The sequence below is a fragment of the Cyanistes caeruleus genome, chromosome 3, assembly GCF_971803275.1.
Source record: "Cyanistes caeruleus chromosome 3, bCyaCae1.hap1.1, whole genome shotgun sequence".
Lineage (NCBI taxonomy): Eukaryota > Metazoa > Chordata > Aves > Passeriformes > Paridae > Cyanistes > Cyanistes caeruleus.
The window spans coordinates 1,291,673-1,306,806 of record NC_141703.1 but is presented as its reverse complement, the minus strand read 5'-3'; the positions used below and the strand labels follow the sequence as shown (position 1 = coordinate 1,306,806).

At 48.7% G+C, this 15,134-nt stretch overlaps 1 protein-coding gene across 9 annotated transcripts in view; it reads left to right on the top strand.

Moving 5' to 3' along the window:
• ITSN1 (intersectin 1) overlaps positions 1-15,134 on the top strand; it is a 97,999-nt gene that overhangs the window by 68,703 nt on the left and 14,162 nt on the right. For all 9 annotated transcript variants that reach the window (XM_086883891.1, XM_086883885.1, XM_086883884.1 and 6 more), the window contains 4 exons: positions 2,698-2,743; positions 4,620-4,741; positions 6,063-6,177; positions 8,391-8,582. In XM_086883891.1, the coding sequence (XP_086740017.1) occupies positions 2,698-2,743; positions 4,620-4,741; positions 6,063-6,177; positions 8,391-8,582 (475 nt within the window). The remainder of the gene's footprint in view (positions 1-2,697; positions 2,744-4,619; positions 4,742-6,062; positions 6,178-8,390; positions 8,583-15,134) is intronic.

The following is a 15,134-nucleotide window of genomic DNA, read 5'->3' as shown; positions in this document are numbered from 1 at the left end:
ATTTGGGCACTGTTGGCAAATCCTTGTGGAGATCTCACAGTTCAGTTCTGAGTCCCCTTTTGTCCAAGAGCTCAGTTTGGTGTTTGTGTCTCCTCAGCTTGGCTGGGGCTGCACCAGCTCCCTGCACTTCACCCAAAAGTGCTCCAAGTGCCCTTTTTGCTGGTGAAAATGCCACCTTCAGCTCCTCTCTTGATGAGAGAGGGAGGATGAAGCACAGAGCTGGCTGGGGTGTTGTTTTCATCCCAGGGTTCCTGTGCCTGCAGGATCTGGCTCCAAGTGGGGAATTGGGTTTTGCTCTCCAGTCTGGTCCCAGAGCCAGTTTTTGCAGAGGGTTTCACAGTCCTGGCTCTGTGTGCACTCAGATGTGCTGCTGTGTTTGGACAGCTGCCCAGGCCTGGAAAATGCTCTGAAAAGAGAAATAATTCCATGTGTTCTGCACTGCTGACAGGCCCAAAGAAAAGCAGGGGTGATCTTTCAGCAGCAAGGGCAGAGTTTCTAGAAATGACTCAAAATTTCAATGGTATCTACAGCACAAGAATTTCTTTAATTTGTTCTTTGCTAAGCTGTGCCTGTTCACCTCACGGTGCTAAAATAAACCCTTCCCTCTTCCTTCAAGCTTCAGTTTATTAAAAAAGTGGGAAAGTTTTTGTTCTTCAGAGGAACAATGGCACAATGGCCCATCCTGAGGGTTTTCCTTAGTGGGAGCTGAGTGGATACAGGGTTTTATTCTGGACCCTGGTGAGAATTCCCTCTGTGGGGATGGAGCTCAGGGAGGGCTTGGAAACAACAATTTCAAAACATCTGATTATAAAACTTCACATAGGGGTTCAGAAAATAATCCCTGAATGGATCCAGTTGGGATTTGAAGGGTCCTGTACAACACAATTGGCAAGGCCTTGCTGGGGTTTATTAAATTTCCAAAGCCAGTTCTGCTCTGCTGGCTTTGGAGACTTGATCACTTGTCACAAAATGTCCTCAGGTGCTCAGTGAGTGTCCCAGGTGTGCAGGGGGATAGAACAGGGCCTGTCCTCGCTGCTGTTTTCTCTCAGCACAAGGAATAGGAAATGTTTCTCCATCTCCTGAGTGGGCCAGAAATGGGAACCATCCTAAATGCTTTATTTATGAATTTAGGTATTTATTGAAGTGCTGTGGGATTTTTCCATCTGTTCCTTCTGGTTTTGCACCGAGGATTCAGAGAATCCTCAAAGACATTTCAGACTTGGTCTGGTCAAGGTGGTTTTGAAGTTTGTATTTTAAAATCATCTCTCTGTTTCACAGTAAAGACAATATCCCAGCCTGTTTGCTCTGTCCATGTGCTGCTAATCCAGCAGCGTGGATGCTGACCAGGGGATGTTTGGGAGGAGGGGTTCTCTGAAGGTCCAGGCACTTGTTCTTTCCTGAGGAGGGCAGAGGCTGTTCCTCTGTCAGAAACACTTCCTGGGATCACCCTGTCAGTCCTTTGGTTCATCCTTCTCCATGGGGCACTGGAGGCCATCTCCCCCTGTCCCAGAGCTGCACTGGGTCCTGTCCCTGAGCCCTGGGGGCTTTCCTGGCTCCCTGCTCTGGGAGCCAGCCCAGGGCTGCAGGGAGGGCTGAGATCTGGGGACATTCAGAGGAACTCAGGGAGGAGAGGAAGATTTGCTGCTCCTGTGGGGTATAACTGTAATAACCTGTCAGTGACAGGAAAGGAGCACTGAGACATCAAGGCAAGGCAAGGTGTATTAATAATCCATTTTATAGGGGACTCAGAACCAGCACAGGGGTTTGAATGTCCCTTTCCTCTCGGCCACAGAACTGTTCTTTAGTTACTCCTCAGATTCATTTCTGCCAGAATCCCCAAGTTTCCAAAGCATCAGTTGACAGGGAGAATATGGATGAGGAAACTGTGCTTTTCCACAGAGGATTTAGGATTCTGTGGAAGCCTTCAGGTGGTTTGATGTTGGCTCCAATTTTGTAAGGAGGATCCTGAAGGTGAAGAAGGTGAAGTTGGGGGAGGTGGAAGTGTTGAAGGCAAGAGGACATTTATGGCTCCCCAACATTTCTGGCCACAGTACAGTTTAGATTAAAGTTGCTCTTACCCACCTCAGACCTCTTTACTGTAGGATATGAAACTGTCAGTGGCCTGGGAGGGAACTGCAGGAATTATTTAGGGAGCAGGAACTGGACTGATCTCAGGTTTTGCTGGACTTCTTGTGGTTGTTCAAAGGCTTTGCTTCCCAATCCTGGGACCCTGATGTTCATCCCCCACCTCACCCTGAGTGCAGGGAGTTTCTCAGGAATATTTGTAATCCAGCTGTTTGCAGGGATGAAAACTTCTATTGTTATTTCAGCTTCAGCTCCACAGAATTCCCATTCTGCAGATACATGGATTTGCAATTACAAATGGGATCTACTTTGGAATTACAAATGGGATCTACTTTGGAATTACAAATGGGATATACTTTGTTATTTGCAGCCCATGAAAGGGAATAAAAGTTTGCTCTTCTGCATTAACAAATCATTCACTTCGTGCTTGGTATTTATTCCCTGATGTTTATTGCCATCTAAAATATTAAGGATTTCTGTAAGAACAGAATTTCCTGTGAGTTTTTGACTCCCATGCTTGTTGGGTGTGTTGAGTGAAGCTTTGTAAATAATTTTCATGTACTGGATAAAGAAACCTGAGTGCTAAACCTGCATCTTGTTCTCCATTTCAAGGCTCCAGGAGCAGCTGGGAAAACGGGAAGCTTAGGGAAGAAACCTGGTGAGTGAAATATTGTGACAGCACCTTCTCACTATTCTTGAAGTGTTCAATTCAGTGGCAACAAAACCTTTCTATAAAAATAGAGTATGCTTGCTCTTGGTCATCTTGGAGTAGTTTGCATTGATGAAAACCATTATAAGATAACTGGAAAAAATGCAGTTAATAAATAATGTAACTGTAATAAAAGAATTCACCCTCTAATCATTCTAGTGTGTTAATCACTAAATAACATGCAGCTAGAGAATAATAATCTGCTTGCTCAAAAGTGAATGTAAACTTCCTGATGGATTGCTCAGCAGAACAGGAGGAATTTTTTATTAAATACAGCAGGTGCAGGCAGGAGAGGGGAAAATTTAAACAGAGAAAATCCAAGAGCAGAGTCAGTGCTGGGTGAGGGCAAAGCCAGGGGGTTGTTGGGCTGGGAACGTGACTGTGCTGCTGGAAAGGGCAGGGATAAATGAGATCTTGGGCAGGAATTGTTCCCTGGCAGGGTGGGCAGGGGCTGGGATGGAATTGCCAGAGCAGCTGGGGCTGCCCCTGGATCCCTGGCAGTGCCCAAGGCCAGGCTGGACATTGGGAGCTCCTGGGACAGTGGGAGGTGTCCCTGCCATGGCTGGGCTGGGAATGGGTGGGATTTGAGGTCCTTCCAGGCCAGGCCATCCCATGACTCCATGAATTTGTGTGCTAATCCCAGATCCAGGTTTAAAACACCTTTATAACTCAGCTCCAGGCCTCTCCATCACCTGCCTGGCTCCCCTTGCCTCTCCCTGCTTACAGATCCTGAAGGAGATCCTGCTGTAGTTGATTCCTGTGTCCTTTTCAGTGCCCTTGGATTGCTCCTCATCCTCCTTATGCTCCTCATATCTCAAATGCTTCTCTGATAATTTTTTGTGTTCCTAATGGTCCTTTCCTTCTAAATTTCCCGTCAATCATTTGATTGTTTCCATGTTGGGCTTCAGCTCTCTCTGTATCTTCCCTGCACCATACCTTCCCTCAGTTCCCAGCCTTCCAGGGTTGGTGGACTCCTCTGGCCCCAGCTGCCCTTGGAATGAATCCCTGAGGGATGAGTGACTGTCCTGGATCCCACAGGGAAGGTTCAGCAGCAGCAGCAGCCCCCTCTGGGTGTGTTTGACGTGTTCCCCTCACCCTGCCCATGGCCAAGCCTGGCTTGGGGAGGGCACCAGAATTCCTGCAGCTCCTCTCAGCTCCAGCTGCATCCAAACCTGCCTTAACCCTGTGGGGACCAGAATTGTTCCCTGCCTTTCCACAAGCACTGTGGAGCAGAGGAAGCTCCAACACCTGCTTTGTGTAAATCCCTGGAATTGTGAGCTCCCTGTTCCTCTGCTGGGAGGGGCCCAGGCAAGGCAGCTGTTCTGTGAGATCCAGAGATTGCCAGAGAAATCCTGTTTGCTGCATTTGGAAGACATTCAAAATGGGAAAAAAATTTCTGCCAGCCTTAATTTGCACCTCTTGGTGCAAATCTTCATTATTTTGTCATTGATTTGTCTCCTCTCCTTGGGGAACACAGTGCAAAGATGTATTTACTGGAAAACACTGATTTTTAAGAGTTTTACAGTTCCTATTCTTATTATTCTTACTATTATTATTATCATAGAGCTCCTGCACCTCTGGTTTATTACTTTTTATTGTAATTATTCCTATTAATTAATTAATAGGAATTAAACTTGTAATTATTCCTGTAGTGCTCTGAACCTCTCATTTATTTTACAGTTACCACATATATTCATGGAAATACATAAATCCATAATAATTTTGTGGAAAGAAATAACACAGAGTTATAGCAGAATTAACATTGGATAAAATGCATTCAGATTTTTTTCAAATTAACCTTTTCTTTCCTCCTCTGCTTCAACAGAAATTGCCCAAGTTATTGCCTCTTACACAGCAACAGGCCCAGAACAGCTGACTCTTGCTCCTGGCCAGTTGATCCTCATCAGAAAGAAGAATCCAGGTGGTTGGTGGGAAGGAGAGCTCCAAGTTAGTTCCTTTTTTTCCTAGTAAAATTCAATTTTTTAAAAAAAGAATGTTGTTTTTTAGTAGTTCAAAATGCTGGCTGTGCCCCTGAGAAATAGATTTGACAATGTTGTGCAGTGCAGCAGCTCCCAATAAACCCCTCCCCAGGGTTTATAATAATATATAATAATATATAATAATAATATATATATAAAAATATATATATGTGCTGTTGGTTTATTTGTGCAGTGCAGATCTCAGACTAATTCAGTTATTTTGAACACTTTGTACCTGCCCTTTTTGCCTTTGCTGGTGATATTTTTTTTTGTTGAGATAAAATCTCTTGTGAGAAATCCTCTTCCAGGATTCCTTTGGGGTTTTCTCTCACTAACCCTGATGCTGCTGGTAACTTCTAGCTTTAAGCAGTTTCCATTAAATGTATTTTAAGGTGGAAAAGAAACTTCTCTGAGCAAGAGCTGTCACAGTTATCCCTGAGCAGCTGCTGTGAGGCTCTGAAACAATTAAATTTTGGTTGAATAAATGCTCCTGTGTAAGTTTAGACACTTTAATGTCTTAGATGTGGTTTTACAATTGGGTTTTATTTTGTTAGCAATCCCCAAGTGTTCTTGTAATTCTCCATTTCCACACTTGGGGGTCAGAGTGAAGGGAAAATAAGGAAAATGTTTTAAGAATTATATTGCCGTTTTAATGCAGTGCTCAAAAATATCTTAAATGATCTAAATAGACTTTAGATCAAGTGTTTTTTTAGTAAAGATTTGGAGAGGAAAGAAAGTAGTTCAAGAACAGTAAATCCTTTAGATGACTTTTTTTTTCCACCAAAGTTAACAATGTTTTTATGAGGCAAAATTCTCCTTGCCCAAAATGCCAACCTTAATTCTGACACGGAGAATAAACAGCTAAAATCATTCTTGATATAGGGTTAGGAGCTGGGATTCACAATTCTGGAAGAACCTTTCTTACTGTAAGGAATTTTTATGGATTTGGTGGAAAACGGGGATTGGAAATAACAGGAGGAGGTTTCCTGCTTTGGTGACACAAGGCATTGAAAAGCTTGGATGTGTCTCTGTAAAAGAAAAGAGAAAATTTGGATTCTTAATCTCCATTTAAACTGTCACAACCTGGGGATCTATTTAAACGTAATTCTTCACATCATGCAAGCCTTGAACTAGAAATGTGAATGTGTTGATGTTACAATATTCAGGCAGTGGCACAGAAAGAGCTGAGCTTTTCCTCAGCAAAGCCATTTTCCCGTGCTGAGCTGGGCTGTGAGCTCAGCTCGCGGTGCCTGCCCGAGGCTCCGGCTGAGCGGGCGCTGTCTCCGCAGGCGCGGGGCAAGAAGCGCCAGATCGGCTGGTTCCCCGCCAACTACGTCAAACTGCTGAGCCCTGGCACCAGCAAGAGCACCCCCACCGAGCTGCCCAGGCCTGCAGCAGCCTCAGGTGAGCCCTGCCCCGCGGCCTGGGCCTGCAGCTGGGAGGGGTGGGGGGCTCCAGAGCCTCGGGGGTGTTCCTGCATCTCCAATCCCATCCCATCCCCATCCCATCCCATCCTAACCCATCCCCATCCCATCCCAACCCATCCCATCCTAACCCATCCCCAACCCATCCCCATCCCATCCCAACCCATCCCATCCCCATCCCATCCCATCCTAACCCATCCCCAACCCATCCCATGGATCCCATCCCAACCCATCCCATCCCCATCCCATCCCATCCTAACCCATCCCAACCCATCCCCATCCCAACCCATCCCCATCCCAACCCATCCCCATCCCATCCCATCCTAACCCATCCCAACCCATCCCCATCCCATCCCATCCTAACCCATCCCAACCCATCCCCATCCCCATCCCATCCCATCCTAACCCATCCCAACCCATCCCCATCCCATCCCAACCCATCCCATCCCCAACCCATCCCCATCCGCATCCCATCCTAACCCATCCCCAACCCATCCCCATCCCAACCCATCCCCATCCCATCCTAACCCATCCCCAACCCATCCCCATCCCCATCCCATCCTAACCCATCCCCATCCCATCCCCATCCCCATCCCAACCCATCCCATCCTAACCCATCCCAGCCCATCCCAACCCACCCCATCCCCATCCCATCCCATTCCTGCCCTGCACTGTGGGACAGGAGCTCTGGGATATTCCTGCATCCCCCATCCCATCCCCATCCCGGGGCAGGAGCTGGGGAGGCTCAGGGGGATCCGGGCTGGGCACCTGGGGCTCCTCTCCTGCAGAAGCCCCCGTTTGTGCTGAGGTGATGAGGGACAAACCCCACGGGCAGGGAGCTCCTCCTGCACTTCAGGGTTTGGGAAAGGAGCCAGGAACCACAGAACATGAACATTTCCCTGGAATCACAGCCTGCTTGGGCTGGAAGGGCCTTTCCAGATCCCATTCCTTGATCTTTGTGGAACTGGTGCTGACTGGCCCCTCTGGTGGTGTTTGTAAAGATCCAGAAAATGCCTTCTCTAAATGGAATTCAGGTTTAGAATGGTAACTCAGCACTGAGACACAACCTTCTTTTACAAGGAAATACAATGAGATTTTTTTTCTATATTTTTGAAATGATTTCAGGTTTGACAATCTGGGACTTCCCCCAGGCATTGAATTTTACAGAATAAAATTTCAGCACTTTTTGCATTGTCTGCAGAACATCAGAATCTTAATTAAACTGTAATTTAAAAAAAAAGAGAGAAGTTGTTTGGCAAATTTGGCAAGTTGCTGGCTTGGAACAAGGATGAAAAGAAAAGCAAATTTTAGGATTAATCCACTGGAGGGAAGCTGCCAGCAAGGCTCATTAATAGAAGTCTGATGTCTGGTGGGAAAAACCAGAAGCCCTGTGGCCTGGCAAAGAGAAACCAGCAGAGAAATAGAGGGGATTATTTATTTAACTAAACAGTCCTGCTGCTTCAGAGAATTCAGGGAACTGCTTTGTCAGAAGTGAGCAGAACCAGCTGCATCCTGAGACTGGATGAGTTCCACTGCCAGGAAATAGAAAATCCCTGCTGGAAGCAGTCCTGGGGTGCCAGCAGAGCAGCCTGGATGGCCTGGGATGCTTTTTCTCCAGTTCTGTTAATTTTCTCTTGTATTTTCCAACATTTTTTGTTCTGAAAACCTCACTGGGACAACAAGGACGTCAGCATTTGCTTTCTTTTGGATTATGCAGTTTCCAGTAGTGGAAGTTCAAATGTGTCCCACATTTTCCTGTCCTGGTGGGGGGTTCCAGGCCAGGCTGGAACACCCTGGGACAGTGGGAGATGTCCCTGTGCATGCCAGGGGTGGCACTGGATGGGCTTTAATGTCCCTTCTGAGCCAAGCCCTGCTGGGATTCCATGAAACTCTTTGGGATTTCTGAACACCTGAGTCAGTTTGGGGGGGCTGAGCCGAGCCCCAGGATGGGCTCTGGTCACTGCAGGCTCCTGGAGCTGTCCTGAGCCACGGGCAGGGGCCAGAGGTGACCTCTGCAGGTGGGCAGGCTGGGGCTGGGGGTCAGGACACGGCCCGAGGCTGCCAGAGCTCCGGGAGCCTTTGGGGACCCCCAGGGGTGCCCAGGCTGGGGTTGTGGGGGTCTGGGCAGGGCAGGGTGGCAGCGGTGACCCTGCAGGGGGTGGCACTGACCGGGGGGTGCCCCTGTCCCCGCAGTGTGCCAGGTGATCGGCATGTACGACTACAGCGCGCAGAACGACGACGAGCTGGCCTTCAACAAGGGCCAGATCATCACCGTGCTCAACAGGGAGGACCCCGACTGGTGGAAGGGGGAGGTCAACGGCCACGTGGGGCTCTTCCCATCCAACTACGTGAAGCTGACCACGGACACGGACCCGAGCCAGCAGTGTGAGTGTGCGGCCGGGGCAGGTGGAACATGCAGCATTGCCGGGCCCCGCGCAGCCCCCGGGCTCTTTGAAGACCTTTCTGTCCCCCCCGTTGTGTTTGGTTTCCTTCCCATCCCCGGAGCACGTCCCCGTTTCCCCCCCCTGCTCCCCCATCCCCACCCAGATCATTTTTGCTCCATGCCTTGCCACGCCTGCCTCATTTCCCTAGCTTGAATTTGCTCATTGTTTTGTTTTGCTTATGTGTTGTTTTCCTCCTTTTTCTAGGAATCATATGTTGTCCATCCCCCACTCAGGCTTGAAAGTCCTCAAAGAGACCCACTATCCCATAGCAGTGCCCAGAGGGATGATGGGAGCCTTGATCATGTGCCTTCCAGCATGATCATCTACTGCCTTCTGAGTCAAGAACACACTGCACAGCAGTTTTACCTCATTTGACATTTAGTTGCATGGAATCGCAGTGGTCGAGCTAATCACCGACAAAATTAAACTGATTCAAAACAAAACAAAACAAAAAAACCACACAAAACACACACACACACACTAAAAAAAAATAATAATAAAAATAATCAGAGGATAGTGGGTCCTTTTGTGGCTTTCAGAGTTACCAAACTAATTTTTCCACCTTTGCACAGGTGCTTTTGGTAGTTTAAAAAAATTATTTTTTAAAGATATATTTTAGCCTTTTAAAGGAAAAGTATAAATTAAATTTTTTCATTGCAATTTTGTTTGTGCAAAAAGACCCACTATCAAGGAATGCTGCATGTGCTATTAAAATTGTTCCAAATGTCCATGAATTGGAGACTTTATGTATCTTTCTTTTTTATTGTTCACTTGTCCAGTGTTGTCAATATGTCTTTTTTTTTTTATTATTATTATTTTAATTTTCTTCTTTTTTTTTTTTTTCTTGGTTTTTTTATAATTTTTCTTTTTAATTACAAAAGAACAGAAGGAGTTTAAATCAGTTTAAGGAAGTTGAAATGTGCCCAGTTCCAGGTATTTTGTTGTAGTTACTGTACTGTTTGTAGCAGGTGTTGTTGTTGAGTGTGTAACCCATGGTGGAGAGGGGAAATGCCCTCCTCCCGTGAGCCTGGAGCGATGTTTTCCCCAGCTCTGTTGATTGGATTTTGCACATTTGTGGCTGCAGGCAGTGAGCAGCCAGCCTGCTCCTGGTGCTGTGCAGCGTTCCCTGGAATGTTCCTCCAGGGCTGGCAGAGCCCCCGGGGCTCCCTCCCTCCCTCCCTCCCTTTCTGTGCAGCACCGCCTGAACCAGTCATTTTCCTGACAAGAACGAATGTATAGAACCATCTCCCTGCGATTAATTTCCAATGTTTACATTTTTTGAAGCTAGACTGTGGAGTTTGTACGGATTAGCAGGAGCCGGAGCTGGCAGTGGAGTTGTAGCCGCGCCGTAGCCGAGCCGTGGCCGTGTCTAGCGTTAGTGGCCGGCTCTTGCTGAAATTCCTGCTGCTGGCAGTGCCCTCCTCCCAAAGCCTGGAGCACCACAGAGCCCTGCTACTAACGATTTACCACTGAGTTCCGTGCTGCTTTCCGTGTCCCACTGTCCCTGGAGCCCTCCCAGCCCAGCTCCCGCTCCCGACCCGTCCTGCGGTGCAAAGGACAAGTCAAGCTCCTTACTCAGTTGCACTTCAGTATTTCATCACTATGAATGTAAATTATATAAATATATAAAAACCTGCAGCTTTAACAACTGTAATACAGCCTTTCCAATTAGTTCCATGTATAGAGAATTAAATCCTTCCTACAAAAGAGGCCGACACGTGTTTGTTGTCTCGTTGCTGGGTCACACCGAGCTCGCCACGGGCGTGAGAGCACCGAGGGATTTGCCAGCAGCACAGCCTGGAGCCCTTTGCCCCTCACAGGGACAACTTCCTGGGTTCTTGGAGCGTTGTTTCACTCTAATTTCTCAGATTCATCATCCTCACCTGCAGCCTTTTGCCCCTCTGGCTGAGGGGGGATTGCTGGGGTGTCCTTGGGCTCCTGGTGGGACCCTTCCAGCTCAGGAGCCTCTGATTCCCTACCCAGGCTTTCTACGTGGTTCCAATCAGTGGATTTTGATACTTTTTTTTTTTAATAGATAAATTAAATATTCTTGCTTGGTTTGCCATGGGTTTACCTTGATTTGGGATGTGTTTTATACCAGAAGCTCAAATCTGAAAATATGCACAACTGCACAGATTTTCCTTCTTTTTAGGACAGTATTTAAGCTCTAATACATCCTTCATTTCTACCCTAAAAATATAATTCTCCATCATGGCCACTTGCTGACAACTGCAGAAATGGAACAGCCCATCCCACTTGTGATTTTCAGTGCTTTCTGTGGGGATGGAGCCAGATTTGACTCCACTCTGTCAATATTTTGTGCATTAACTGATATTTGAACGAGAGGATCTCTCTTTGCCCATCCTGAGCTGCTGGGATGAAAATCTGACTCGACTAAAGGCTTTGGCCATTAGGGACATTGTGGCTCCTGTGACTTCAGGCCACAGCTACAAACTGGATCTGTAGTGAAATATTTGCAGTAATTTAGCTGTAGGGGATTCAGGTGCTGCTCTTTTCTTTCTCTTTACATCAATTGGGAGGAAAAACGAGGCTCCTGCAGCGCCCTGCAGGGAGGAGCTGCTCTGCTGTGTCCTCCAGGGGCTGACACTGGAGCCTTTCAAAGTCACCAAGTCCTAAAAGTGACCTGGGAGGGGCATCTGGAGTTGTCCCGCTGTGACTCAGAGGGAATCCCGGGATCCTGGTGCTGGAAAAGCCCTCCCAGCCCAGGGAGTCCCAGCTGTGCCCGATGCCCACCTTGTCCCCAGCCCAGAGCCCTGAGTGCCACGTCCAGCCCTTCCTTGGGCACCTGCAGGGATGGGCACTGCAAAGCTCCCTGGGCAGCCCCTGCCAAGGCCTGAGCTCCCTTTCCATGGGCAAATTCCTGCTGCTGCCCACCCTGAGCACACACGAGGTGCTGCTTGTGCCAGGACCCCTCAGGCAGAAGAGCAAAAGAAATCTCATGTAGAGAATCCCAGAGAGACTCCCTTGTGGATTAAGTGTCAGATGTGGGAGTCCCTGTAACATTTATTTCCTCCATGAGTCCCTAAGGGGGCTCTGGGAGCTCGGCAGGGAATGTTTCATCCTCCTCCTCCTCCTCCTCAGGGATTCTCCCTGGGCTGCAGGGACCAGGGCAGTGACTGCTTTACCTGTCTGCACTTGTCCTGATGGATATAAATATATATAAATAGATGTATGAGAAGGGGAATCTGATCAGCTGGGGCTGCCCCTGGATCCCTGGCAGTGCCCCAGGCCAGGCTGGACATTGGGAGCAGCTGGGACAGTGGGAGGTGTCCCTGCCATGGCAGGGCTGGCTCTGCTCATCCTTAAAATCCCACCCAAATCATCCTGGGATTTTGTGAATTGGTTCTTTATATTCACTTCCCTGTGCCAGGCACCTTCTCCCCTTGCACAGGAATTGTCACTTGAGGAATGGAGAGGAGGCTGCAGTTCCAGATGCTCCCAGTGCTGCTGATTTTATTCTTCACTGTTTTTATTGTTTGTGGGAATTCCCTCTGTATCCAACTGCTGACAAAGAATTCCCATGGATGTGCTTTCAGAGAATTTGTTCTTTTCAATACTTGAAATCTGTCCAAGACAACTCTTAGCTCTGAAACGTGGGTTTATCGAGAACATTTTGCTTTATATTCAGGATCAGTTTTATTTAAACCTCAATTCTTTTGGAGCTTTAGTGGCTTCGCTTTCTGTCCCCATGAGCTCACAGAGCACATTTTATTCCCATAACCAAAATGACTGAAATTCTGGTTTTGTTCTCTGGTTTTAAAGCACTTTTTAGTTCTTTGTGCTTATTGACTCCAGCTATTTAACTTGTTATACAGCAACCTCTGTGCAGTAAATTCAGATGACAAATGACTTGTTTATAAATTCATTTTAGACAAGTTCAGTAGATTCAGGAGCAACACCTCAAAAATTCCTGCATCATTTGAATTGACACAACAGGGAAACAAACTCCTCCTTAGCTGCACACGGTGCTGAGGTGACCTTTGGGCTCCAGGACTTTGTGCTGGTGCAGTTCCAAACTAAAATGGTTTTCAGCAAGACTTCACTGCCCACCCGGGGCCTTTAATGAGCAAAGCACTGGAACTGAGCTGGAGGGACCCCCAGGATCAGCCAGTGCCCCCCTGCCCTGCCCAGACCCCCCAACAAGCCCAGCCTGGGCATCCCTGGATGCTCCTGGAGCTCTGGCAGCCTCGGGGCCGTGCCCATTCCCTGGGGAGCCTGGGCAGTGCCAGCAGCCTGTGGGGAAAGAAGAGCCTTGCCCTAAAAGCCAACCTAAATCCCTGCTGGGCCAGCTGCAGCTGCTCCCTGCTGCTGTCCCTGTGGCAGGAGCAGAGCCCGGAGCTGTCCCTCTGCCAAATGAAAGTGAAAAAATAATAAAATGTTGTTTGATAAAAGGTTGGAACATTTAAAATACTGCATTTGGTTCCCACATTGCTGGTTCCAAGTGAAGTGCCTGCACAGCAGCTTTCATGATTTGTGGAATTCCCTGTGAAATGGGGCTGTGCAGTTCCTCCTCCTCGGACCCGTGGCTGCTGTTTGTGACTCTGCTGCTTCTGTGCCCTGAGTGCCCAGGGGCTCAGGCAGGCCCTGGGTCACAATTCAGGGGTGAGATTTCATTTCCTGACACGTTCTGAACCATTCCAGGACGGTGGTTTACACTTTTGGATGCATTCTTGCCCTCACATGTAGGATTTTACTGTCCCCAAGCAGCCTCTGGAAAGGGATTGGTAGAATCAGTGACTCATGGAGTGCTTGAGTGGGAAGCACCATCCTCAAGTGCCACCTCCACACCTTTGAACAGTGCCAGGGAGGGCGATTCCACACTAAATAATGCTTCAGGTTTTGCCAGTGGCACTGCCCAGGCTTGTTCCAGCTCCTCCTGTGCACCTCAGAGGGAAGAGCTCTGCTCTGACAGGAACACAGTGCTCTGCTTGAGACATTCCAAACGTGCTGAAATTATTGAAAGTAACTGAGAAAATGGGGTTGGGCATTGCAGATGTTTGAGATGGAGAGATCTGTTTGATCCCAGACAATGTCCTCACCCAAATCCTGGGATGGCCTCTCAGTGGAGGGCCCATCCCAGGGGATTTAAGGGGAATTGGTGGCATCTGGAACAGGTGCTAGGAAAGCTGAATGTTGCACTGCTGTGATTTAAATAATTCAGCACTGCTGAGGTCCCTCCAGGGCTGGCTCCAGTTGTGGCTGGTGCAGGAGAGCCCTGGAGGGGCTGGAGCGTGTCCAGGGCAGGGAACGGAGCTGGGAAGGGTCTGGAGCCCCAGGAGGGGCTGAGGGAGCTGGGAAAGGGGCTGAGCCTGGAGCAAAGGAGGCTCAGGGGGCCCTTGTGGCTCTGCACAAGTCCCTGGCAGGAGGGGACAGCCGGGGGGGTCGGGCTCTGCTGCCAGGGAACAGGGACAGGAGGAGAGCTCAGGCCTCAGGCTGGGCCAGGGGAGGCTCAGGGTGGACAGCAGCAGGAATTTGCCCATGGAAAGGGAGCTCAGGCCTTGGCAGGGGCTGCCCAGGGAGCTTTGCAGTGCCCATCCCTGCAGGTGCCCAAGGAAGGGCTGGACGTGGCACTCAGGGCTCTGGGCTGGGGACAAGGTGGGCATCGGGCACAGCTGGGACTCCCTGGGCTGCGAGGGCTTTTCCAGCACCAGGATCCTGGGATTCTGTGAATAATTTACCTGAGTGAAGGGCTGCTCTCCTGGTGTGCTGTTCCCTTCTCCTTAAGGATTTGGAGGTAAACTGTGACATCATTTTGCCTGCTCCTGGTTCCCTCTAACAGGACAGATTTAAGTCTCCTGTGGCCTTGTCCCTGCAGATGGGGCCAGCACAAGGCTTACAGGGAGATCTGGCAGTGGCACCGCTTAGAAAACCTCCCCAAATGAAAAGGAATCAGCAGCTGTGGCCAGGGATGTGGATCAGGATTTCCACAGCAGAACCTCCCCAAAAGCAGCATCTTGTTTTAGGCTCAGTGTTTATCTTGGGAGACCCAGATCTCCAGGGCTGACTTTGTAGGGAAGAACAACAACATCTTTACTCTGTACAAAGAGACTTGAAATGATTTTTGCATTTTTGGAGCCCATTGATGTGCAGGGGCTGTGGTGCTGGGAGGTCAGGGCACAGATCTACAGTTACTTTTGTCTGTTGGTTCTCCAAGTCCAGCCAGAATGGCAGAATCCATGGATTCCCTGTCCTGAGAACAAAGCAAGTTCATTATTGTCATTTCCCCTGCTTTTACTGCATTGAAGAAAAGAATTGCCCAGAGCAGCTGGGGCTGCCCCTGGATCCCTGGCAGTGCCCAAGGCCAGGCTGGACATTGGGAGCAGCTGGGACAGTGGGAGGTGTCCCTGCCATGGCTGGGCTGGGAATGGGTGGGATTTGAGGTCCCTCCCAACCCAAACCATTCCAGGATTCTGTGATCAATGGAATTCAGTTCACCAAAGTCCTTTGGCATCCATGAAAAACGAGCCAGACG